Source organism: Falco peregrinus, chromosome 10 (assembly GCF_023634155.1).
Source record: "Falco peregrinus isolate bFalPer1 chromosome 10, bFalPer1.pri, whole genome shotgun sequence".
NCBI lineage: Eukaryota > Metazoa > Chordata > Aves > Falconiformes > Falconidae > Falco > Falco peregrinus.
Window position 1 is genome coordinate 24,278,925 of NC_073730.1, and position 24,241 is coordinate 24,303,165.

The 24,241-nt window shown below is 56.9% G+C and overlaps 2 protein-coding genes across 3 annotated transcripts; both read right to left on the reverse strand.

The window, feature by feature from the left end:
- Window positions 1–276: 276 nt before the first annotated feature.
- Window positions 277–9,130, reverse strand: LOC114010177 (E3 ubiquitin-protein ligase HECTD3-like). Of its 2 annotated transcripts, XM_055815644.1 has the most exons (21): window positions 8,671–9,130; window positions 8,420–8,580; window positions 7,775–7,867; window positions 7,204–7,339; window positions 6,722–6,837; window positions 6,369–6,482; window positions 5,199–5,281; window positions 4,822–4,987; window positions 4,162–4,243; window positions 3,705–3,887; window positions 3,558–3,607; window positions 3,373–3,437; window positions 2,993–3,096; window positions 2,609–2,728; window positions 2,393–2,482; window positions 2,094–2,300; window positions 1,705–1,834; window positions 1,181–1,255; window positions 828–909; window positions 629–700; window positions 277–452 (listed from the first exon to the last, which is right to left on the reverse strand). In XM_055815644.1, the coding sequence occupies exons 1-21, from the start codon at window positions 8,995–8,997 to the stop codon at window positions 368–370; spliced, it is 2,541 nt and encodes an 846-aa protein (XP_055671619.1). In that variant the 5' UTR covers window positions 8,998–9,130; the 3' UTR covers window positions 277–367. The 2 variants fall into 2 exon arrangements, with proteins under 2 accessions (XP_055671619.1, XP_055671620.1); XM_055815645.1 differs by lacking the exon at window positions 6,369–6,482.
- Window positions 9,131–14,000: 4,870 nt separating this feature from the next.
- Window positions 14,001–24,241, reverse strand: LOC101914113 (E3 ubiquitin-protein ligase HECTD3). Its single transcript, XM_055815643.1, has 21 exons — window positions 23,915–24,241; window positions 23,664–23,824; window positions 23,201–23,293; window positions 22,791–22,926; window positions 22,256–22,371; window positions 21,866–21,979; window positions 21,363–21,445; window positions 20,816–20,981; window positions 20,260–20,341; window positions 19,150–19,332; window positions 18,419–18,471; window positions 18,023–18,087; window positions 17,486–17,589; window positions 17,033–17,152; window positions 16,591–16,680; window positions 16,025–16,231; window positions 15,477–15,606; window positions 14,984–15,058; window positions 14,670–14,751; window positions 14,476–14,547; window positions 14,001–14,211 (listed from the first exon to the last, which is right to left on the reverse strand). The coding sequence occupies exons 1-21, from the start codon at window positions 24,239–24,241 to the stop codon at window positions 14,127–14,129; spliced, it is 2,544 nt and encodes an 847-aa protein (XP_055671618.1). The 3' UTR covers window positions 14,001–14,126.

A 24,241-nucleotide genomic window follows, 5' to 3' on the forward strand; every position in this document is an offset into this window, starting at 1 on the left:
GTGCATGGCAGGGGGGGCAGGTTGCAGGGTGCATGGGGGTGCACTTTGCAGGGTGCATGGGGGGAGCAGCTTGCAGGGCAGGGGGGCAGTTTGCAGCTGTGCTCCCCACGCAGACCGAGCCCAGGAGATATACAGGACCCACAGCCACCACGTGCACGCCCTGCTCTCCACTCCGCAGCACCCGGTGCCAGCACAGCACCTCGCAGACAGTGCCATGCTGGGCCCCCCCCATTGCTGGCCACTCCAGTCCCAGCCCTCGAGAAGCACAGACACAAATGGGACCTGGGGCAAGATGGCAAGATCCAGCCCTGCAGTTTTATTGAATCTGGTGTCTCCAGGGCAGGTGGCTCTTGTGGCATGGGGTGCCTCATTCATCCCAGGGGTCCTTGTCAGTGTCGATGGACAGGCAGTTGTACACGGCATAGCGCAGCAGCTCCTCGCAGGCCTTGGCCCTGGTGGGGGGAATACTGGGTCACGGCTGTTGTGCTGGGCACCAGGAGCCTCATACTTCCTTCCCCGCACCCACCAGACACCCCGCAGGGCAGGACCTGGGGAGCCTGGAAGGAGACCCCAGTGCCAGCCCCAAGGAGGGGGGACTGTCCCTGCCCCTGTCCCCAGCTCGACTCACGAGGAATAGTTGGGCAAGAGAAAGGTGCAGGAGCATGTGCAGGCTTGTGGCATCAGGTCTTGTGTGTCCGAGCTTGGGAGAAAGGAGAGAGAGTCAAACTCCAGGATGGCAGAGGGACCCTGGCACACCGCGGGGATCTCGCACTATGCAGAGACCCCAGCCTGGCCCAGGGACCCCAGCACAGGCAAGATGGACTCACTTCGTCCTCTCCGGATAGACGGTGATGTGAACTGGGAGGCGGCTCCGGCCAGTGACAAACTTGAGGAAGTGGCTGAGATCCTCTGAGGGAAAGGACAGGGCTCAGGGAGAAGGGCAGGACCATATCAGTCCCTGCTGTCGTGGCAGGGTCTGCTCTTGCAGAATCATCCCAGGAGAATGGGGCAAAGCTAAGGGATTCTTTCAGCATCCCCCAGGAAGGGCCAGGTGGGATGACCCCAGCTGACTCCCAGGGGGACACCTGGTGAGCATCCCCAGGCGCAGCGCAGAGGGTACCCAGTCCCCTCACCCACCCCGCTGCACATAAAGGGCAAGGAAAGGCTTGGGGTCACTCACTGCTGGTGAAGTTGTTGAGTGCTTCCAAGAAGGTCTGGATACTAGTGTCATCGGAGGTGAAGTCCTCAAACGTGACTGCGATGAAGAATGCACAACAGCTTTGTTGGAAACTTTTAGCAAAGCAAACTGACACGGGACACGTCCATCCTGCCCTTCTCTGAGAGCCCAGAGCGCAAGCATGAAAGGAGGAGACCCTCTGCTCTCAGGGAGCCCCTGAGCGTTCCCAGCACCCCTGAGTGGGGCTGGTACCCTGCACAAAGGCAGGGGGAGAAATGGGGATCCTGGTTTGCAGGGTGGCCATTTGCCTCTGCCCATAGCGGCCGAGGACCGCATGGACCAGAGTGGGGACCGGTGGGGTTTGCAGCTAAACCTAAAGCATCCCTCTCCAGGGGCCCTCTGGCTTATCCTCCCCCACAACCAGGGACTCAGCATGGGGCAGGATGCGTGTGCAGGATGAGTATTGCCAAGGGGGGGCTGCCTATGGAGGGGGCTGGGAACAGCTTTGGGCTGGCCCTGGCACTTACTGAACTTCTGCAGCTCGGCCATTGTGATCTCAGGGTCCCCGCAGACGTTCTTCTCCAGCTGCTGCCAGGTGAGCAGATCCAGCACAGGCTGGGGCACCACACGGAGCAGCCCAGCACGCATGGCTGCGATCTTGGGGGGACACAGTAGGGGCCCCACATCACTGCGGTGGGTCTGAGCCTGGGGCAGCCACATGGGACACCCCGGGCAGGGACTGCAGGACCCCAAAGGCCCATGGGCATCCTGAGCACGGGATGCACAGAGAAACCGCCCGGCTGGAGCTGGTTTTAGGGACACGTTTTCGCAACCACCAACTCCACAGCTACCAGGAGGGTTCACCACAGGAGCAGGGTCCCCTTGGAGCCATGCCAGCCCTCGGGGATGGCATTACCTGCTCCTTGCTTTCCTCCAGCCGAGCCTTCTGCACCAGGCGGATGAACTCCTTGCGGTCCTCGTAGCGCACAATGGTGCTGCTGCCATTGGGGATCAGCTCCACCATCCGCTGGTCGCTCTGCACCACCGTGTAGGTCAGCTCTTTGCCAAACATGAACTCAAAGGCTTCCCTGTCCACCCCCTCCAGCACCTCCAGCAGCTTCACCTGCAACCCCAACAGGCAAAAACCATCACAGCGGAGCCAGAGCAGCCACAGGAGCATGTGGCACTGCCCTGCTGGCCCTCAGCCCTGCTCACCAGCTCCGAGTCCACAGCAGCAAAGTCCTTGCTCCAGCTGACCTCCTCCCCTGCCAGCTGCTTCCACACCAGGGCCGGTAGGGCCAGGATCTGCCAGAGGGAGTGGAGACACATTCTCCCTGTACCCCTTGATCTCCCGAGGGCAGCCCCTCTGCCTGAGAGACAGTGGCCCCTGCCAAGCCCCCTCACTGGCCAGGGAGGCTCTGCCATGCTTACCAGAAATTCCTTGCTCCTCAGGGCTGCTCCTATCAGCTGCCCGATCCACTCATACTTGGGGAAGTCCTTGCAGGAGGGGTTGGGGACATACATGTCCCTGGTGACACTGCTGCTGTTACCCTGTGGGAGAGAGGCTTAGGAACTGCTGACACAGATGTGACCAGCCCAGCAACGTCCCTTCTGCAGCCTCCCTCTCCATCGCCCTTTCGCCTGCATCTCCTGCCCTTCACATCCCTCCAAGAGATCTCCACCACCCAGGTACAAGCACAGCCCCCCTGGCCAATAGCCCTGCAAGCGTTAAGATAGGACTAACGCCCCAAAAGCCCCCGGGCTCTGCTGGCTGCTCCCCAAGGGCTGAGACAGGCAGACAGCAGGGTGCCAAACCTGGTTGGAGGTGTGCACGAAGAAGGGCAGGGGCACGGGGACATCGCCTGAGCTGGGACACAGCTCCTCCGACACATCTGACAGGCTGTCCCGAAAACCACCGCCTGCAGCAGGGGCAGAGGCTGGTTAGTGCCTGATATGCCAGGGCAAGACACTGAGCCACAGCATCTGGCCAAGGTGCCCGTGCTCTCTGGGGCAGAAGCAGTGCTGGTGGGGTAGGGGAGATGCAGGGGACACCTCACATATGCAGAGCAGGGCTGCCTCCCACAGAGCAGCTGGAACAATGTGAGCACCCTGCCACAGCGGGCAACCCACCAAGCTGCACCCCAACATAAGAAAGCCCAGGGAACAGCGCTGGGGCAGGACAGGAGAGCTCTCACCATTGTCGACGATGCCCTCAGTGATGAAGTCGCACTCCCACCACTGGCTGTAGCTCAGGGGCCACCTGCAGGGAAGCAAGAGCCCCATGCACATCCCTTCTCCAAGAGAACCAGCAGCACCTGGCATCCCCCTGCACCATGCTCCGGGTAGGTGACACTCCATAAATGCAATGCTAAAGACCTACCTGTAGTCCAGAGGCTGATTGTTCTTGGAAGATCTGAGACCTTCATACAACTGGAGAGAGGAGCAGAGCAGAAAGGGGATGAGGTGCAGCGGGGACAAGCAATGCTGCACTGGCAGGTACCTGGCACAGGGCATGGCGTTGCTGTACCTGGGTGAAGACGGCATTCCTGTAGCTGGGGTCCAGCGTGGGGTTGGCGCGGTGCTCCCGGGCCAGGTGCCGGTTGATGTACAGCTTTGGCAGGGTTTGTGGGGGGGCGGTCTCTGAGCACCGAAGGCAGTGGGCAATGAGGGCAGTGCTCTGCTTGCACAGCAGCAAAAACGGCTTCATGCTCTAGCAAGGGATGAGCAGGGATGGTTACAGACCTGATCCTGCCACTGCATGCCCTCTCTCCCCCTCTCCAAGCGCAGCTCCTGGTGTTGCAGGAGATGCTCAGCTCCTCCATGCCTCTGGCAAAGCTCAGCATGGCAGCTCTCAGCATGAGCCCTGGGCTGGGCTGTCCCCATTGGATCAAGTGGGACATGCCACAGCTGCCAGCAAAACCAGCCAAGCCTGTGATGAGATGCTCCTACTGGCACCATCGCAGGGGAGCCCAGCAAACGCTCACCCTGAGCGTATTGAAGGTGTCAATGCTGTCCTCGGAGAGGGGGATCAGGTAATGCAGGACACCGTCCAGGAGCTGGACGAACCTGGAGACCGGAGAGGAGCAGTGTAAGGATGTGAGGGGGCTGGTGAGCATGTGGAGCCTGATACACCTGTGGTGTTTCATCGCTGACAGCCCCAGGCATGCACCAAGCCTGGGTGCCACGCTGCTGCATGTGGGTCTCCTCCAGCCCATCAGTTAACACCAGCACACCAAGAGGAGCACCCAACCAGCACCCTCTGGCCAAGCACTTCATTTTGTTCTCCCCAAGAAGAAGCTGCAAACGAGGACAGCCCAGCTCATGCTGCAGCGCTGCAGCTGGATCACTGCAGGGGGTGTCTCTGTGGGGCCAGTGCTGACCCCAGCCTGGGGCTGCCCTGCAGGCAGCAGGGTGGGGGACTCCACATGATGCAGGTCCCCCTTGCCCCGTGCTGCCACCATGCTCCCCAGACATCGGAAGCAGCTGTGTTTGGATGGGGAGCCGCAGGCTGAAGTCCCTGCCACACATGGAAAAGGAGCTGGCAGACTTCAAGCAAGACACGTGCGCCGCCTGCTAAAGCCCAGGGCACAATCCTTCTCAGGGCCTGGGCTCGCTGTGGGAACGGTGCCATCCCTGTACCATACCTCTGAATGAGCACTGCCCGCCGGTACAGCACATCAGCATCCACCCCTTCCAGGAGAGGGTAGCGCACCAGCCGGGCTGGCTGGAACATGTCAGCGTTGAGGATCAGGTCCTGCTCCCAGAAGGACTTGATCTTAATCCCTCGCAGGCGGACATTGCACCCTTGGTCTGCCAAGAAAGGACAGCGATGCTGCATGCGTGGTTGCAAGGCTGGCATGGCTCAGCTGGGGGCAAGGAGCCCACGGTGCTTGCAGCAGCCCAAATGAAGCTCATTCCCCAGCTTTCCCTCCAATGAATCCTGAAAAGCAGCCAGTGCGGCAGGAAAAGCCATAGATGCCAGACCAGCCGCAGGTTTAGTGCCGCAGCAGTGCAGGCTCACCCCGGCACTCCAGGATGCGAATCTCCAGCACCGGCAGGTGAGTCTTCACATCGCGGAGGATGCAGACATCCTGGAAGCTGTTCCTGCATGCAACATGGAGGGAGATGGCAGAGCCATGAGGCACAGACACAGTGAGGCGGCCAGCGAGGTGTGGGCCACTCTGGCTCCCCCAGCCAAGGATGCACCACGACCCATGGCAAGAGCCCCCCAGCCTCACCGGGGCTACAGCAGAAGGGGACAGAGTAGAGAGCAGAGGCTGTCAGAGGCACAGAGATGTCCTGAAGAAGGTGGAAGCCACATCCAAATAGCCAGAAAAGAGCATAAATTCAAAGCAGAACAGAAAGGCAAGATGGCTGAGAGTGAGTCACTGTTCCCAGGGTGTCCCAGCGCATCTCCGGCACAACCGTCCTTCAAGCTGAGCTGGTCACGCAAGGGTGATGTGTTTGAAGGAAACAGGGATTTGCAGAGATGAACAATTTGGTGATTCACTTGTGTTTCCAAAGCCTTTAGCAAGGTCCTGTCAAAGACCTATGGGCACGTAGGGAAAAAACATTGCGACTGCCCAGACACACTGAGGAGTTGGTTCCTGCCACCAGGAAGGAGACTTCAGTGGTCTTGCAGGTGCTTCTTCAAAGACAGATCTCATTGCTCAGCCAAAAAAAGGCAAACAGGCAAATTTTGGGGAAGGAGGAAGAGATTTTTGCACCTCTGTGTAAACCCCTGCCAACCTTGAGAAGGGTGCTACAGAGCCAGGGCAAAGAGGAAGAGGTGAAGCACCCCAGGACTTCTTGGCTACAGCATGGCAGAGATGCTCAGAAAGGTGATGGCAGGGGCACATGTCCTCAGAGGCGAGGAGGAGGAAGAGGAAGGGGAAAGACCCCCAAAGTCATCAGGCAGGGGGAAGCATGCTGCAGCTCAGCTGCCACAGCACAGATGAAGAGCATGAGTGGAGATGAAGGTGCTCAGCTGGCACATCGAGGTAGGGGACCACCACACATATGGGGACAGATGTAGCCTGCACCCAGGGAGCCCTGACCCTTGGAGTGCCACCATCACCAGCAGGTCACTCAAGACCAACCCTAGCCCTTCCTTAGCATCTGCTTGGGATGCAGAGACAGCTCAGGAGTTTGGCCCAAGCTGGGCCCAGGCTGCTCCTCAGTCATTACTCACTCATTAATTAGGATGGTTCTCAGGTGCTGCAGCCTGTTCGGTGCCCCCCCATACACAGCCACCCGCCTGGGTACATAGCAGCTGGACTGCCCGTCCAGCCATAGCCACAGCTTCCTGGGGATGAGAAGAGCAAGAGGCAGTGTTGTCCTCCCCTCCTGAGCTGCCTGGGCACAGAGATGCCTCCAGAGATGTCCTGGGGCTAGGGACAAGGCTGTGTCCTCCTTGGGTGTATCTGGTGGCAGCTGCCCCCCACACCAGCCCTGAGCCACCAGCTGCAGCCTGGGGAAAGCTGCATTCAGGAGGAAGGTGGTGCTTTGCCCCATACCCTGCCCGGGGGCACCCCGAGGTCTCACTTGACAATGGTGCCTTTCTTCATGTTGAGCCGCACCCAGTGCTGCCCTGGAGACCCGTCACTCTCCCAGAAGGTGTATGTCTTGTTGTCCGTCAGATGGGCTGCACCGCAGTCCTCCTGCAAGAGTGCAGTGAGTGGAGGGAGGGAGCTGAGCATCCTTGGGCATGCTGTGGCCACCCCAGCATGGTCCCATGGGGCCAGGACCAGGACAGCCCCTTGGTTCACTAGGCAGCGGGTGGACGAGGTCTCCCACACAGGGCAAACTGGGCACGGCCATGGACCCCTCGCAGTGCTCCAGAGACACAATGGGGTTTTGCTCCAGATGCCCAATTCCTGGCAGCTTTGCTAGAGCAGCAAAACCCCACCACCATCCCCTGCCCCTTGTGGAGGGGACTGCCACCACCAGGCACTCCTGCCTGCAGTAGTGGTGATGCTCATGTGTCTCACGCTGATTTTAGGCTGCAGAGGAGCCCCACTACGCACCAGCTGCGAGGAGACCTCGATGCTGCTGACGTGCTCCTTGATGCAGTCCACACACTGCAGCTTCTTCTCACTGTGATCATACAGGAAGCGCCCCAGCTCCATGTCATGCTCATAGCTCCAGCCTGGGGGCACGGACCTGCAGGAGGGCTCTGTGTTAATGCGACGGGGACACCAAGCTCTGCCCCAAACCTGCCCACCAGCACTGTGCAGGTGTCCCAGCTTGGACTGGCTGCAGCATCTCACGATCACCACATCAGATGGCACTGGGCAGCTGTCCCCATTGCAGGCAGGTGGCACGGCTGTATCTGCCCACCACCACGCCCAGCCCAGTGGGTGTTTATGGCCACCCAGCCCAGCGGGAATAGCACCACGCAGTCACTCTGATGCTCCACAGAGCAAAGGCCATTTTTGCTTGAGCACTGTCAAATGGTATCGATGTAAAAGGCATCTCATGGTGCCCATCCTCCCCACACCCAACCCTGAAGCCAGTCCTGGCCCTGCAGGCATGTCCAGGCCCCAGCTAGCCACCCCTTGGGGTGCTGCAGTACCACTCTAGGCAACGCACTCATACCGAAATTTCTGCACCGCGGCTTCATCCTGCTCTACAACTCTGGGCTTCTTTCCCAGGTGCACGGAGTAGGTCAGGTCCACCACTTGTTCCCAGCTGGAGCAGCACCGGTGGAGGAGTCATCCAAGGGAAAAGATGGGTCAGTGCTCAGTGTGCCCAAGCATTACTGCCTTAGCCTAGGGCAGAGGCAGCAGTGGTGGGGGACTGGGGATGGCACCCAGGGGCTGCAGAAACAGCTGTGGGGGGGGGATGAGCATCCCTGCACCCGGGTGCAGGCTGGAGCAGAAGGGGGGAATCCAGCCCTGCACGTGGCCTTCCATCGTGAAAATCAAATATGAGCTTTCCCATTACCATTCCACCACCACAACATTGCTCAGCCCAAACCCGAGTGCCTCAGAAAGCCCCTGGCATCATCCTTACCCTGCGCTGGTGCTGCCACGAGCCGTGAGGATTAGCCCAGGAAGGGGCACCTGCTGGCCCGCCTGCAGCTTGGCAGGGATGTGTCCCACGGGCGCGGGGGGGTGAGGGGGGCTGTGCTGGACGTGCCCAGGGGATTTGGGATGGCTGGGTCACACAGCCTCCGTGGGTACCGGCCTCGCGCGCCCCCAGCCCCGTCCCCACCCGGGGCGCAGCAGGCAGGGGCCGTACCTGTCGGCGGGTTTGTAACCAACCCCCAGCGTTCGGTGCTGCCACCGGGTCTTCTCCACGGAGTTAACCGGGACCAGCCGATCTCCTCCCTCTCCAAACCGCTGCGCCAGGAGCCAGCCCTCCTCCAGGCCATGCCTCCTGCCGTACTCCTCCAGCTGCTCCTGAAAGCACAGCCCGGCTCGTCGCCCACACCGAGACCCCACGGCCCCGGGGCGGCCGCCGGCCGCAGGCGGGGCGCGTCCCGCCGCTACCTTGCTGAGCTTGACCCAGAGCCCGGCGCCGTTGCAGTACTCCTCGCCGGTGGCGCGGAGGCAGCCGCCCTTCCGCACCTCGATGGTGGCCCGCGCCGCCCGCTTGCCGCCCCGCGCCGGCCCCGGGCTGTCCCAGACGCTGAGCAGGCTGCGGGCGGCGGCGGCGGCGGCGGCGGCGGGGTCCTTGCAGATCTTGTACTGCACCTCCCGCGGCACGTAGCAGAGCGCGGCGGGCAGCGCCCGGGCGCGGCGGAAGCACTCGCTGCACTGCAGCAGGAACCGCAGCCGGCCCAGCACCTGGTGCGGCGCCTCCCCGCCCGCACGCATCGCGTACCGGCTACCGGCTCCGCGCCGCCCGGCCGTGCGGCTCCTGCCGTGCCCGGCGCGGTGCCAGCCTGCCCCCCGGGCAGCCCTGCCCTGCCTCCGGGGCTTCCGCCTCCTCCCCGGGCCGGCGCCGCTCCGCCCGTGCCCTCCGGCACGCCCCAGCCCCTCTACACCCTTCCCGGGCCACAGCCCTCCCCAGCGGGGTGCCGGGTGCGGGGCCGCCCCCATCCCCCCCTCCGCCAAGATGTCCGTGTTATCCCCAGCCCGGTCTCTGCCAGCAGGAGCTGAGCCGCGTCACTTGCATTCCCTCGCCTCCGGCTTAGGACTGTGCTCCCTCCGGGCCTCCAACGTCCCTTGTCACTGCCTGCATCCCTACAAGCAGAGAGGGGCTCCTTGGGGGGATGCAGGGCACCGGGCTACACCTCTGGCATGGACAGGGAAAAAGAAGGGAGCAGGCATCCCGCTACGGGCAGAGCCGGCTCACAGCTAGCTCAGGGGACACATTCCTGCCCCAGGCAGACCTGCAGTGGGTGGGGAGACTCCAAGCACCCAACTGGGGAGGATGGTGGCCCTCCCTGTCCAGGGACAGCTTTATCCCAGCCAGCGGTAGCATCCTGGCAGCAGGAACGAAGCCATGACGGCCAGCAACAACTCCAGCACCCACCCCAGAACTCTGGCAGTGTGTCACCCAGTGTCGCCCCTGCCTGTTGCATACCACAGCGAGGCGGTGGCAAAGAACAACTCAACTCCACCCCACACTACCTGAGTTTTTCCAGGCTGGGTGCAAAAAGCTGCATTGAGGTATCAGGAAACAACCAGGCTGGCAGAGCTCAAAAGTCCCCGCACCCCTCTGGCGCCTGCCTACTCTCCTGGCAGGTCAGAGTCCACTTCCATCCCTGCCCACAAAGGCAGGGCGCAAAGAAAGGCCGGGCAGCTGTCACCCCTGCAGCAGTATCTACTGAACAGCTGTGACCATGCCTTACCACACTGATGGGCACCAGCCGTGCCAGGAGCAAACTGCCCTGAACCACAGCACCAGCGAAATGCAAACTTCTGCCTTACTCCTAACTGCAGTCACTGTGGCCAGGAGGGTCCCATGCCCTCCCTCCACAGCCATGTCACACTATGAAACTGGTTTCAGAGCTGCTGCAGAGCATTGAGCCAGTTAACACCTCCAGTTGCTTCTCATAACACCAGCCTCCATCACTGTTTAACACAACAGGACACAGGAGCCCCAGCCAGACCAGCCAAATCATCAGGAAGGCCAGGAGTTTGTTCGTTCACTTTATTTTAGATCCTACATGAGGTAGGGACAGACAGATCCTGTCGAACTATTTATAGCTTGTCAGACTTCAGGGTGTTAGGGGAATAACAAGAACAGTTAGACTACATGTGCGTTATTAATCACCTGAAGCTATTCTATGACAATTCAGCAAGCTGAAGTCAGGAGCGAGCAAGTGGTTACAGGGAGCCGCAGTGGGGCATCAGTCCCTCCCCCAGCTCATCCCTACCCACCCTGTAAAGGTGAAGCTCTGGCACACATGGATGCCTCCTCAACAGCCTAGGGGGACCAGCACCTTCCTCAGGATGGTACAACCTCGAAAAACCAGTCTCAGACAACTTGAGAATGGGTGACAGGGCGGGGACAGACACAGAGCCTCTGCTTCCTGGTGCCCAAGAGAGCTCCCTTGCCCCGGACCATGTGCAGCAGTAATCCAGGGCAGGGGCATGGGACTTGTGTCTTGTCAAACACGGTAGGAGACACCTCCTACATGTAGCTTTAGAGATCAGAGGAGAAGGAACACAACCCAGCACTGAAATAACACCTACTTTGAGCCCCTGAGATTGGCTAGAGCTGAGCCAGGCTGACTTTTTCCACACTTTGCTGGGCTGTCACAGCAGAAATTCAGTTTGCAATTGGCTTTAAAACACTGTGAATGAGACAGACGACCATGCAGAAGAGATCCAGGCGGGTTACCAGCTCACCTTTGCACAGCAAACTCAATGGCATGATCTGTGGGTTATCTTGGCATTCTTGCTCAGCAGCCACATTTGCCCAGACCCTCTGACCACGCATTAAATGATCTCAGCTGAGACCTCGTTGCAGTAATGGGCTCTTCCTGCAACTGGAAGGGCTTTCACAGGTCTCTACACCCCAGTGTAACATTACAGCAGCAGCTCCTGCCATTCTCCAACATGTGTATGGCCCTAACACAAAATGGACAGTAGAACAATGCTATATATGGTAAAACAATGTTTTTCTCAATACGCTTGTAGAGGTTAAAGCCAGACCATTCTGGATAAGCTCCCAACTGCAGCCTTCCTGCTAGAGCCAGGGTCCTGTTATTACAAGTATTTTTTAAATAGAAATCCCTATCACCAGCTAGATCCTTTCCTGAGCTCCAGCAAGCCCTTGGGGAAGACTCTTTTCTCGGTAGCAAGAACTAAACCCAAGGGTATAAGAGGTCAGACCTTGCTGGGAAGAAGCGTAGAGAAAAGTGGGAAAAGCTATAGCTGAAGCTCTATACACATAACCTAACAGTCATCAGGTGCTTCAGGTTAGGGAGGACCTAGACCTGAAGCCAGCAGGGCAAGACTGGAAGTTACATCAGATTGCCCAGGGCTAAGAGAAGTCTTGAGCATCTCCAAAGATGAAGATGCCACAACACTTCTAGGGAAGGATCCCAGTGCTTCAGCCAGACTCAGCTCTCAGCATCACCCTGCACAGCAGCTCCCCTTCACCACAGCGGGCTGGGACTGTGGATGTAGATTATGAGGGACTAGAGCTGTCCAAGCATTTCATCCCTCAGTGAGATACCTGAGCTGCTCTGGGTACCTCCATAAGTACCTCGGTTACCCTCTGTCAGCTGCAGTTGCTTCCACCAAGGCCAGGGTAGCCAGCGGTCATCTGCTGATGTCTCAGCCAGAGGTGCCCATTCCCCCGCTGCTGGTCACCCCTAACAGCCCCAGCCAGCTTTTAGCCTGCCCATTCCCACAGGTGACATCAGCTCACCCTCCACCAAAGAACAGGGCCATTTTATCCATCCCACCCCGAGCCACTCATTGACCAACAGTCCCCTGCTTGGCAATAAAGCACCAGAGAGGAGTCAATTTTTCTTGCTATTCCTAGTTCTGCTCAGTAAATAATGTGACCTCCTGCTGGTCTCCCTTAAGAGACAAGCGGACAAGGTTGGAAAAAGCAGGATCGATTCCACCCCAATGTCAGTGGCCTAAAAGGATCTAGGATGGCGCATTTCAAATCTCAGCTTGATGCTGAAGACTCCTTCATCAACACTTCTGACCGTGCCAGCAAGCAGATCAAAGCCCTTTCACCAGTTTGCTCATGCCCATTTAAAACAGACACCACTCAGCCACCAGCACAGAAAGGTATCACACTGGCTCCTGTCCATGCTGGTCATTGAAATCAGCCACAAAGCCATAGAGCTCAATTATGAGATAACTCTAGGATTTAAAAAAAAAAACACAACAACTCCTCCAGCAGACAAAGCAACCCACCCAGCTGAGCATGGAAGGCTCTGCTGCAGGCAAGGGCTGCCAGAAACGGCTTCCCCACTCACCCTATACTCCTTCCACTCACTGCGATGTGGGAGATGGGCAGCATGAGCTCTCTCCTGGTCCTGCATCCCTTTTAGCACAAACCCCCTCAGCAGGTCTGGGAATACAGCAGTTTCAAAGGAAACTGGCCAAAGGAAGGACTTAATTTACAACTGGAAGTGATTTCTGGATGACAGACTCCTTCAACGGAGAAGAAAAAGACATGAAGTGTTAAGAGAAGATAAATCTTGACTCACAGCGTTAGCGCCACTCCAGTGAAGTCCCAGTGACTCAGTGGCTCTTAGTAGCAGCGGTCCAACAGATCACATGGGCTGAAGATGGAGCTGGGGGTATAAAAGTGGACTGATATCTGGTAGCTCACAGTGCTAGGCAATGACTAGCCCTGCCCAGGGCCGGGAACATCAAGGAACATTTCCAATGCTCTTGGAGTTGTAAACCTTTCACTGCCCACACCTCACTCACACACTGGATGTCCATCTGCTCAGGGAGCTCTAACCCTTGGTACCCACAGTCTCTCCACTCCCCTGGGGCAAAGGCTTTCCCTGCCCATCTGAAACCTCCACCTACCTCCCCACAGCAGAGGGGAGCAGAACCTGGCACTGCTGTGCCTGCTACTGCTCTAACCTCTGCTATCTGGGAGAGGAGCTTGGCCCTGCCTGCACATCTCCACGAGAACTAGAACAGATTAGTTGTAATATCGGCTTTTAGGGGAAAACCAAGGCTCAAAGGGTCTGGGAGAACAACTGCTAGGCCACCACCAGCATGCTGAACGCAGCACTGCAGGTTACGGAGCAGAGAGGAAGCAAACAGTTCCCACCTCCTGTAGGGGAGCAGCTCCCCCAGCAGTCACTGCTGTACAAGGAGTGCGGGGAACCACGGGTGGTCATAGGAACAGATTTGTGCGATGTAAAAGCTTGAGAGCCCTTTTGTGACAGCACCCACGGTCTTGCTGTGCAGGTCTGTCATGACACCTGGTGGCCAGAGACACCCTTGCAGCACCTGCCATCAGCCTGCCCCATTTCTTCTTAAACCTAGATGAATGATCTCATTTCCATTGACCTCAAGTAAAAGCAGGAACAAGGTAAGGGAACGTGGTCAGGACACTCAGGCTAGGACACACTGAGCATCTCTGAGCATCCCCGCGGTCTCAGCAGCAGCACACAGTTCTCTGTCCTGTGCTGTAACTGGTGTAGGGCAACAAAGCTGCACAGCAGGTTTTGAGCAGAGTGCAGCCTGGGAAGAGCGAAAGTTGTGGAGCTGCAACAGGGACACTTGGAGAAGAAACTCATTACAAAAGTCTACCAGACCTTTCTGATGTATGAGGGCTGGGCCAGGGTTCCATTATTGCAGTCACATTCACACTCCAAGCCAGCTCCCACCCTGCTGAAGACCCAAACCTCCACGTCCAAAGAGGTGCTGGTTACCACTGCTGGGAGCCAGGCTTCACACCTGTATGTTTATTATATATACACATCCTGGGGGGAAAAAGGAGCTCTTCCCACTGCACGGTTTTGTCAAATGATTGTCCATGCTGCTTGGTCAGTCAGGCTGCAACATCACTCTTCCCACGGACTCATATCTGTGTCAATGGCCACGCAGTTATAGGCAGCATAGCGCAACTTCTCTTCGCATACCTTGGCTCTAGAGATGGCAGGAGGGGTGTGGGGGGAAAGACAGACAAGGAGGAGTTGCCATTGCTGCATCTGCCAGCTCAGAGGTAAGATGCTTTCTGAGATGGAGGCTATGCTTCACTAGCTGCCCACAGAGAGAATCACAGCAGCCACACGGTAGAGGCAGGGGGACATTAAGTGTGGCAAAGCGATGGGGCCCTACAGGTCAGCACCAAGGTTAAGCAGAGAGCCCAGACACACAGTCCCCCAGATGCAGGGAAGCACCAAAACTTACGTGGCATAGTTGGGCAAGAAGAGGGTGCTGGAGCAGGTGGATGACTCTGGCAAAGCATCTGTTGTCTCAGAGCTTGGGGAGAAGGCGACAAACTGGTCAGAACCAGCAGTCCAGCAAGGGAGGGGAGACCAAGACCACACATCCCTTTGGTGTGGGGTCTGTCAGCCTTGCTGTCTACAGAAGAACAGACTCACCCCATCTTGTCTGGATAGATGTAGATTCGTGCTGGAAGGCGGCTTCTGCCAGTGACAAATCTGAGGAAGCGGCTGCGATCCTCTGTAAAGAAAAGCAAAGACATCAGCAGACCTAGAGGATGTGAGATTGAGTACAGCCACTTCCAGGTATCCCCAGCGCTAGCAAGCAGTTCCTTCAGCCCAGCTGCTTGCTCTCCTTGGCTCCCGTCTGTTCCCCAGGCAGCAATGAGGGCAGTTTCACCCTCCCAGTTCCCACCCAGCATCCTGGGACTTGGCATGGCACAAGGTGCACAGGGACAAAGCAAATCACTCACCATTGGTGAAGTTGTTGAGTGCTTCCCAGAAGTACTGAACACGGGTGTCCAGTGGCTCAAAGTCCTCAAACCGAGCTAGCAGAAAGGATACAGAAAAGGATTTTATTAATAGTCCAAGCTCCACCCAGGGGTTCTCTGCCAGCTCAGGAAGAAACCTCTGGGTGCCTGCAAGGTGAAAGCACACAGACTCAAGGTACAAGGGACGCGTGCAGTCAGGCCCCTCCCAGAAAGCACATCCAGATCCACATCTCTGCTCCACAGAGACTCAGATACCGGTGGCCTAGGGATGTCCCAGCCTCTGCTCTGAGGCCCATCATGGAGACAAGGGACACCCCTGCCCCCATCAGCACCCAGCTAAAGGCAGGAAGTATACAGGCCCATATTCTCACTGTAATAAAGGCTAACATCAGCTGCCACACCTCTCCTTGTGCCAGCACAGAAAAAGAGAGCCTTGTTTTCAGGGAAAGAGTTTTCAGCAGAGCCCTTCACTTACTGAGCTTCTTCAGGGCATCAACTGTGACTTCAGGGTCCCCACAGACCTTTTTTTCCAGCTCCTGCCAGGTGAGGAGGTCAAGAACAGCTTGGGGCACCACCTTCAGCAGCCCAGCCTGCATGGCCATGATCTGAAAAGGGGACAGGGTGGGTAAGCAGCATGTCTTGCCCAATTCCCTGGCTCATGCTTGAGCCTAGGGACTCAACTGAATGCAAGCCATGTGACTGCTCAGCAAATACTCCAAGGAACCTGAAGAAGGGAACAGGATTGCACCAAGATCTCAGTTTGCTGAGGAAGCCCGTGTCAGAGCTGGGAATAAAGCCCCATTTGTCCCACGCTGCTACAAGCCACTTTGCTTCTCAGTAACTCCACAGGTGCCAGGACCCCACCAAAAAGGATTGCCTACTATTGCACCAACGAACATGGGGATACTAACCACGATGCATTTTACCAGAAACAGACTTGGGGCGGGGGGTGGTGGTGGTGGGGTGGGCAGGGTGTATGTATCTGGGGACTCAGTAACTACTGATGCTACGGGACAGCGTTACCTGCTCCTTGCTCTCCTCCAGCCGAGCCTTCTGTACCAGGCGGATGAACTCCTTGCGGTCCTCATAGCACACCACGGTGCTACTGCCATTGGGGATCAGCTCCACCATCCGCTGGTCACTCAGTACCGTTGTGTAGGTCAGCTCATTCCCAAATTTGAACTCAAAAGTGTCTTTGTCCATAACTTCCATCACCTCCAGGAGCTTCACCTGCCCAGACCCCATATAAGTGCTTGTTAGAGAGGGGCCCAGTGGGCAGTGGCGTGCCCAAATCCTCATCTCCTCCCTTCCCAGACAAGGGCTGGAGTGACTGTGACAGGAGCACAGCATGGGATATGCTGCCTTAGAGCTGTTTAGCAGACCCTGGGGCATTGTGTGCTTGAAGTGGTAGTTAGCGTAGCTACATCTCTACATTAGTTACAGGATACATTAAACACTAAGAGTGCCCTTTTTGTGTGCGTTTCTTTGACACGTCGCAGGAGGAAGCAAGTACAACATGAGGACACAAATCACCACCTTGCTGAATGCCACAAGGAATAGGATAGGCATGGCCTCCCAGTCCCTCTCACCAGCACAGAGTCCACAGCAGGAAAGTCTTTGCTCCAGCTGACCTCCTCCCCTGTTAATTGTTTCCAGACGAAGCCAGGAAGAGCCAGGACCTGAAAGAGGATAGGAATTTTGCTGAAACTGTGTGAAAGAAGACATCCCCAAAGATGGGGATAGGGCTCAACGGTGCAGACACAAAGGAGTTTCCCTGCTCCTCCCGTCCACATTCTGAGCTCACCATAGTTGAACAGGGACCAGACACCCTCTCCCAAGCTCCCAGCAGCACCTCCCAAAACTCAGGCTGTGCGCTCTCCTAACCCCTTGTGCCCCAAATCCTGTCAAACACCTTTTGTCCCAGTGTATGAACACAGAGCCCTCCCATGCTCCTGTTGGACTGGCTGCAGAAGGGGGCTAATAACTCCCTTCGTGGCAAACCTCCATGCAGGGACAGGACTGAAAGCTTACCAGAAACTCCTTGCCCCTCAGAGCTGCTCCCATGATCTGCCCAATCCACTCGTACTTTGCGAAGTCTCTACAGGAGGGGTTGGGGACGTACATATCCCTGGCTTCTCCAGTGCCATTACCCTACAGAGGCAAGAGGCAAAACTCCAAGTCGTGATCTCAGTGCAGCGTGAAACACCACAAACTCTGTTCCTGCAGTGCCTCTGGGCACTTCTCACAGCCAAAGTGGGCTAAACCCTCCATCCTCCTTGGCAGTACTCCTAGTGAGAGACTAATATCCAGGTGCTTGTCAGCATATCCTAAAATGAGATGACACAAAGCAATCTACCCAACCCTTCACGAGGAAAAGCTTCGCACGAGTGAAAGTAGGTATGTTTCTGGCACACAGGGGGACAGGGACAGCACTGCATTGCCAAGCACAGAAAGATCTGCCTCAGATACCCCAACCCACAGCACCTGGTTGGACGTGCGCACAAAGAAGGGCAGAGGCACGGGGGTGTCTGCTGAGCTGGGACACAGCTCTTCCGACATGTCTGCCAGGCTGTCCCGAAAACCGCCACCTGCAACCCCAAAAGAAGGACATTTTTAATGATGTGAACTCCCTATGTGCTGACCCTAGAGTTATGGAGCAAAGATGAAGAATTCCGGTCCAACCTGGCCCAGCACTGACCAGAAGGCTCCTGTCAGCCTTATGGCACCAGAATAAATAAGACATGAGAAATAACATCCCTGCCTGGCCTCTGCAGAGCAGCCAGAGAGCGCACTGGCACTATCAAAGCTGCTGTTAGTGATTAATGGAGGCCTGGTCCCCATCCCAGCAAGCAGCACTCCTTATCTGAGACATGGCCAGGGGTGGCAGGACAAGGCAACCTGCCTTCCCTCTCTCCTCCATGCGCAGTAATACTGGGAGTGAATAAGAGCCCCTACAGCAACAGTCACCCCATCAACCCCCAGCTTGGCTCCAGAGGAGCCCTTGCCTCACACAGCCCCTACCTTGGTCGATGATGCCCTCCGCGATGAATTTGCACTCCCACCACTGGTCATAACGTAATGGCCACCTGTGGAGAACCAGGCATTGCCTGAGGTGCTGCTCAGCGCCAAGGAGATGCTGGGGAGGCAGCAGCCACAGCAGGGACACCAGGGGACTGGGGTGGACCAGCCTGGGCTCAGGACAGGACAAGATCTCAATCTCCAGAAACAGCTTCATCCTCAGTAGGGAGGTGACACCTTGGGGAACAGGCCCTGATCCCGCGGCTGAGCTCGCTCCTGCCCTAGCAAACCGTCTCCAGAGCACAGGACATGGACACGCTTCCCAGACACCCTGCTGTGACAGAGGACATAGCTCCCAGCACTGCATGACCCGCCCCCCAGCCCCCAGATGCTACTTACCTATAATCTAGAGGCTTTTCAAACTTGTCCGAGGGCTTCAGGCCTTCATACACCTGCAACAAGCAGAGAAGATCAAGGGTGGTATCCCCCGTCCAGGGATACTGGTGCCAGGTGAAGGCAGGAAATTGGAAGAGATCTGGTTTGCCCCAAACGTTTAAATACTGACTGAAGCTGATCTCTAAATGGTCTAGGAGCCCTTCATTTTTTGAAAGGGAACATAAATTACAGTGCTAATCACTGTATGGAACTTTCTGGCCTCAGAGGTACATTGAACACATACTAAACCTCAGCAGCCTGGGATGTTTGGGCACACATAGAGCAACACGTCTTTTGGAAGTAGGGGGCGAATGACAACAGGAAGATCAGCATTGCTGTAAAACCACGATACAGGACTGTGTGCAGCTGCATTACTGTGGTCACACAAGAATTCTTTGCTGCCCTTTTAGTGTAACAAGACTGTTATGCTATGCATTAGCAGCATGCCACAGAGAGCATCCACGATAGAGACTCCAACTCAGAGATCCCAAATCCCTCCTAGATGTTATTCCTGGATATGGGATCATCAGCACATGTAACTGTAGAGCCTGTGAGTCATATGAAGAGGCCTTGAGGAACTCCAGGTACTTCCAGCTCCAAGTTGTCCCTTCCACCCACCTCTATGTGGCTCATTTTGGTTTTGGGATGTTCCACTCTCCCCAGAGCAGTAGGGACCCTGCCAGGAGGGACAGTACCTGGGTGAAGACAGCGTTCTTGCAGCTGGGGTCCAGGGCAGGATTGTCTCTGTGCTCCATAGCCAGGCGTCGGTTAATATAGAGCCGTGGCATGAAATTGGGCTTGCTGGTCTCCGAGTCCTTCAGACACTGGGTTATGAGAGCTGTGCGCCTCTTGGACAGCAACAAGAACTGCTTGATATGCTGCCAACAGGTATGTCCAAATGTCAGAAGTGCCCAGTGTCCAAAATACGTCACCAACTTCCTACTAAAGCCATTGCACCGCCAGGTCTCTCCCCTTCCCAGGTCCACTGCCTTCCACACACCGACACATCCTCCTTGACGGTATTTGCTCTACCTCTGTCTCTGAAAGATTTTGCTTTCTGGCTTAAGGCTAAGTCCATCCTCTCTCCATCAGTCATCATCTGATGCTCACACTCCAGTGTTGCTTGGACTCTCCTTCAACCTCACTCTCACCAGAACATCAGCCTTACTATCCCTCCTATTTGTAATCAAAGCAAGCCCCTCTAAACAAGAATCCTCAAACGCTTTGGGTCCTGTGTTGAGCTGGCACAGGAATTACAGTGTTTTCTGACACCAGGCCTGGAAACAAAGAGAATGGGGCTACCCCAGCAACGTCTAGCACACGTATTCTGGGAGAGGATATAAAGAAAACAGACAACTGGAGGGACAAACTCAGTCTTATGAGAAAGATGGAAACCAAAAGCTTATTAAAGTCAGAAAGAAATTACTGGTAAAAGCCTTGCTGTTTGGACACAGCCAGCTCAAAGCTGCTGGCAGCAAGTGCAGGAACAGAGTGTCCTGGGCCGAGATCTAGGAGGGGATGTGTGTCCAGCTCACGTGCCCAGTGTTGCTATGGTCCAAGTCCTTTTGAGGGCAAAGTGCTCTGGTTTGATTATACTTATTACCCCATAGCTACACGTTTCTACATCAGCGTTTTAGCAGGAAGCTAGCCCCTAAACAATATCACCTTTCACAGCTTTAATGAACTGAGCTCAGCCAGGTATTTCCCTTGAGCTGTTTTAAAGGCAACAAGCACTGACCTCCCCTAGCCCAAGCGCATCACCCTGCCAGACTGAGCCCCCACGAGACACAGAGGGAATCATTCACCTTGAGTTTGCTGAACGTGCCAACAGTGTGGTCCCAGGCTGGCACCAAGTGATGCAGGACACTGTCCAGGAGCTTGATGAACCTAAATCCCAAAGAAGGTGGTATTGTGACATAGGAGGGACAGACATCTGCGCAGGCTTATCCAAGACCAGACACAAGCAGAAAAGTAACAACTGATCCAAACCCAACCCAACATAGTCTTTTACGTCACAGAGCCTTTGGTACTAAATTTCCACTCCCTGGGCACTGCAGGGACCCTGCACCCCTTGCAAGGGACTCTGCATGCATCTGTCCCACACATTGCACAGAAACATTGCACTTGCGACACAAAAGATGCCCTGAACTTGAGCTGCAAAATTCCTCTGAAAGTGTAGGGAAGTTACCCCAGAGAGCCCCCTTTGCTGCCAAATGACTCTGCTATTTTTTCTAGGGTCCAGGATGCCTGTCCCAGGGGGAGTCACTCAGCTTTTCAGCTTCCAGCCTCACTCATGCTGGAGATGGCACCAGCCCCTGCAGGCAATACCACCGGGCTTGTCTGCCTCCCTCCGTACAGTACCTTTGAATAAGCACGGCCCGTCGGTATAGCAGATCAGGGTCTGTCCCTTCTAGGCGAGGGTAGCGCACTAAATTGGGCAGCTGGAACATGTCAGCACTGAGCCCCAAGTCCCTCTGTCGGGAGGATTTGATTTTGATGCCTCGGAGGCGAACATCAATCCCGTCATCTGCCAAGGAAGACCACAGATGACATGCTAAGACCATGAGAAAGCAAGCCATTCAGCACGGGAGGTCTACATGTAAAAGCACTAGGAATGTGACCAGCTCCAACAGCTCTTGGGCTAGGCACTGAGAGCCTGAAATACCTCCGTGAAGCAGCAGCGGGATATTCACAAAAGAATGAAACCAAAAACAATTGAAGGCAGAGAAAGATAGGATGAAAGCTGAGGGCTTGCAAACCTCCAGGTCTCCCTGGAGTTTCCCATGGTTCTTCTGCATCTTGTCTGAAACACCCCATAGGGCTAAGAAGTACAAGCCACAGGAACAAACTCTTAATGTACGGTATCTTACAAGTACATTATGGATGAGGCCATAACACCTAGCCCTACCTCTGCACTCCACAATCCGGATCTCAATGACAGGCAGGTGTGTTGTCATGTCCTCAAGGACGCACACATCCCCAATGTAGCTCCTGCAAACACAGCAAAAACAAGGGCTGCAGAGCTGCTCCTTTACCCATCCTGTCAAAAATCCACTCGGCTGCTTATAAGGGAAGAGGGTTTGCATCTTCTGAAATGGGAGCCTGTGGCAGGCACCCAGACCCAGTTTGCCTACAACATGGCCTAGGCTGAATGCCTGAACCTGCTGGTGCTTCAGGTCCAGGCAACATGATCCTGACGGGTCCCACAACCCGATCAGGAAAGCCGCGATGATTGTGTCATCTGCTACTGTAGGCAGAATCTGTAGCTCAGAGATGGAAAATGCCTGTCCCAAGGCCCTGGGCTTCTTAAGACAGGCTGGTGCTGGCATGACCCCTTAGGGTCAGGGTGTCCAGCACCCCCAGCCCCCGCAAGGGGACTATCCTCTCCACCTCCATCCATCCACCACTCACTCATCGATGCCAACGTCGTTCAGTTTCTTCAGATTGTCCCCCTCGCCCCCGTACACAGCGACCCGCTTGGGCATGAAGTTCTCATCGGTGGTATCCACCGTCAGCAGGAGCTTCCTGCAAAGGGAAGCATGAAATGAGGAGAAAGTAACTGCATTTGAACACCCATTGCTTCTTCCCCTCGTTGCCTGGTCACACCTGTTATCAAGCACACACAACTGGTGCTGGGATCCCCGGGTACCTGTGATAACGCTAAGACCCTTTCAAGCCCAGAGCCAGAGCAAAGGCAGGGGGTCAGGCAGTGCGGCGCAAATTTGGGCCATGATGGACTCATGCAGAGAGCAGGGGCTTTGCCCCAGCTGCCAGCCAGCACACAGAGGAGAGGTGCCTCACTTGACAATGGTGCCTTTCTTCATGTTGAGCCGCACCCAGTGCTGGCCCTGGGACCCGTCACTCTCCCAGTACGTGTCGGCGTGGCTGTCGGTCAAGCATGACACATTGAAGTCCTCCTGGAAGAGGGCAGTGAATGAAAGGAAGATCAGATGGGGGTCGGATTAACTTCCCTTTAGTGGTTACTCTTGTCATGAATCTTAAGAGCCAGAGGGTGTCAAACTGGCCCATTCCCTTTGCTGGGCCGTGGGTAGACACAGGACATCGCAGCTGACCCTCCAAGGTGCTCTGGGGTCACACACGGAGCACAGAACATCAAACCCTCCCTAAAATCAGCTTAGCAGCTAATATTAGCATTTGCTTCTCAAATCACAGCCCCTTCAGGGGCCACAATACGCTGCATGATGCTCCCCAGGCTTCTCTCCCACATCCTCAAACGCAGCCCAACCCATCAAGAAGAGCAGCACACCAAGTACCATCCATGTCCCCCAGCCCCACGGCACAGTGGGGCTGGTGTAGCCTCATCTCTTTAACCCACCGTGTAAGACGAGACATCGATGCTGTCCACGTACTGCTTGACACTGCCCAAGTTCTCATCCTCCTTCCCAATGTGATCATAGAGGAAATGCACCAGGTCTTCGTCACACTCATAAGTCCATGTTGGGGGCACAAACCTACCATGGAAAAAGGATTAATAGGTCTGGAGAGCCAGGGGCAGCCAGGCTAACAGGTGAGGGAAGGCAGGTCCACATCCTGCTTGCCTTGGTCTCACCCTGTTTTCTGCTTCATACAGGCTTATCTAGGACAAGACTATGCAGAGCAGAGCTGTTCCCCACTGCCTGTATTCCCCTCTCTCCCCCTGGTCTGCAGGAGATGGCTGTCTTGAGCAGCCAGGGAGAGCCAGTAGCTTGCAACCAACCACAGCAGCAGCTGGGAAACAGTTCATACCGAAGCTTCTCTACTGCGGCCTCATCCTGCTCCATGGGCTTGGGCTTCGCTCCGAGGCGCAGCGAGTATGTCAGATCCACCACCTGCTCCCATCTGAAACAACCCAGAGAAGGGGATAGCGAGCAAATCCCAGGGGAAAGGGGGAGCTGGTAGTCAAGGAGGAGCTGGAAGGAGAAGGCTGGGGTTTAAAGCCCACCGCACTCCATCCTCCATCTCCTCCAGCCTCATCTGCCATCCTCTTCAACCATCCCCACCTCTTGCAGCCCACACCCAGCAAGGCAGGTGCCAAGCGGAGCGATGGAGCCAAACCCAGTGAACTCCACCGCCGACATCCCTACGGCCTCGCTCCCACCGGAGAAGCGGCCGAGGGGGCTGGGCACCCCGGTACCCCCAGGGGGCCTGGCCGGGGGGGGGTGGGTGCGCACCGCGGGGCGCCCCGGAGCAGGAGAGCGGCGGCCCGCACCTGATGACGGGTTTGTAGTCCACCCCGAAGAGCTGCTGCTGCCGCTGGATGCGCTCCGTGGACTCCACTGGCACCAGGCGGTCCCCGCCGTCGGCGTGCTTGCACACCAGCACCCAGCCCTCCTCCAGCTCGCAGCCGCTCCGGTACTCCTCCAGCTGCTCCTGCGGGGACAGGCGGCCCCCGTCAGCGGACGGGCAGGCCCCGCCGCGGGCAGCGCAGGCCGCCGCGGCCTCCCAGCCCCCCGCCGCTACCTTGCTGAGCTTGACCCAGAGCCCGGCGCCGTTGCAGTACTCCTCGCCGGTGGCGCGGAGGCAGCCGCCCTTCCGCACCTCGATGGTGGCCCGCGCCGCCCGCTTGCCGCCCCGCGCCGGCCCCGGGCTGTCCCAGACGCTGAGCAGGCTGCGGGCGGCGGCGGCGGCGGCGGCGGCGGGGTCCTTGCAGATCTTGTACTGCACCTCCCGCGGCACGTAGCAGAGCGCGGCGGGCAGCGCCCGGGCGCGGCGGAAGCACTCGCTGCACTGCAGCAGGAACCGCAGCCGGCCCAGCACCTGGTGCGGCGCCTCCCCGCCCGCACGCAT

Excerpts from the sequence above, each read along its gene's own strand:
- LOC101914113 (XM_055815643.1), bottom strand. The coding sequence starts at position 24,241 with ATGCGTGCGGGCGGGGAGGCGCCGCACCAGGTGCTGGGCCGGCTGCGG. Across the intron at positions 21,980-22,255 it reads AAGAAAGGCACCATTGTCAA|GAAGCTCCTGCTGACGGTGG; the intron begins GTGAGGCACCTC and ends TTCCCTTTGCAG. Across the intron at positions 21,446-21,865 it reads AACGACGTTGGCATCGATGA|GAGCTACATTGGGGATGTGT; the intron begins GTGAGTGGTGGA and ends CTGTGTTTGCAG.
- LOC114010177 (XM_055815644.1), bottom strand. The coding sequence starts at position 8,997 with ATGCGTGCGGGCGGGGAGGCGCCGCACCAGGTGCTGGGCCGGCTGCGG. Across the intron at positions 3,438-3,557 it reads AATCAGCCTCTGGACTACAG|GTGGCCCCTGAGCTACAGCC; the intron begins GTAGGTCTTTAG and ends GCTTCCCTGCAG. Across the intron at positions 3,097-3,372 it reads TGAGGGCATCGTCGACAATG|GCGGTGGTTTTCGGGACAGC; the intron begins GTGAGAGCTCTC and ends CCCCTGCTGCAG.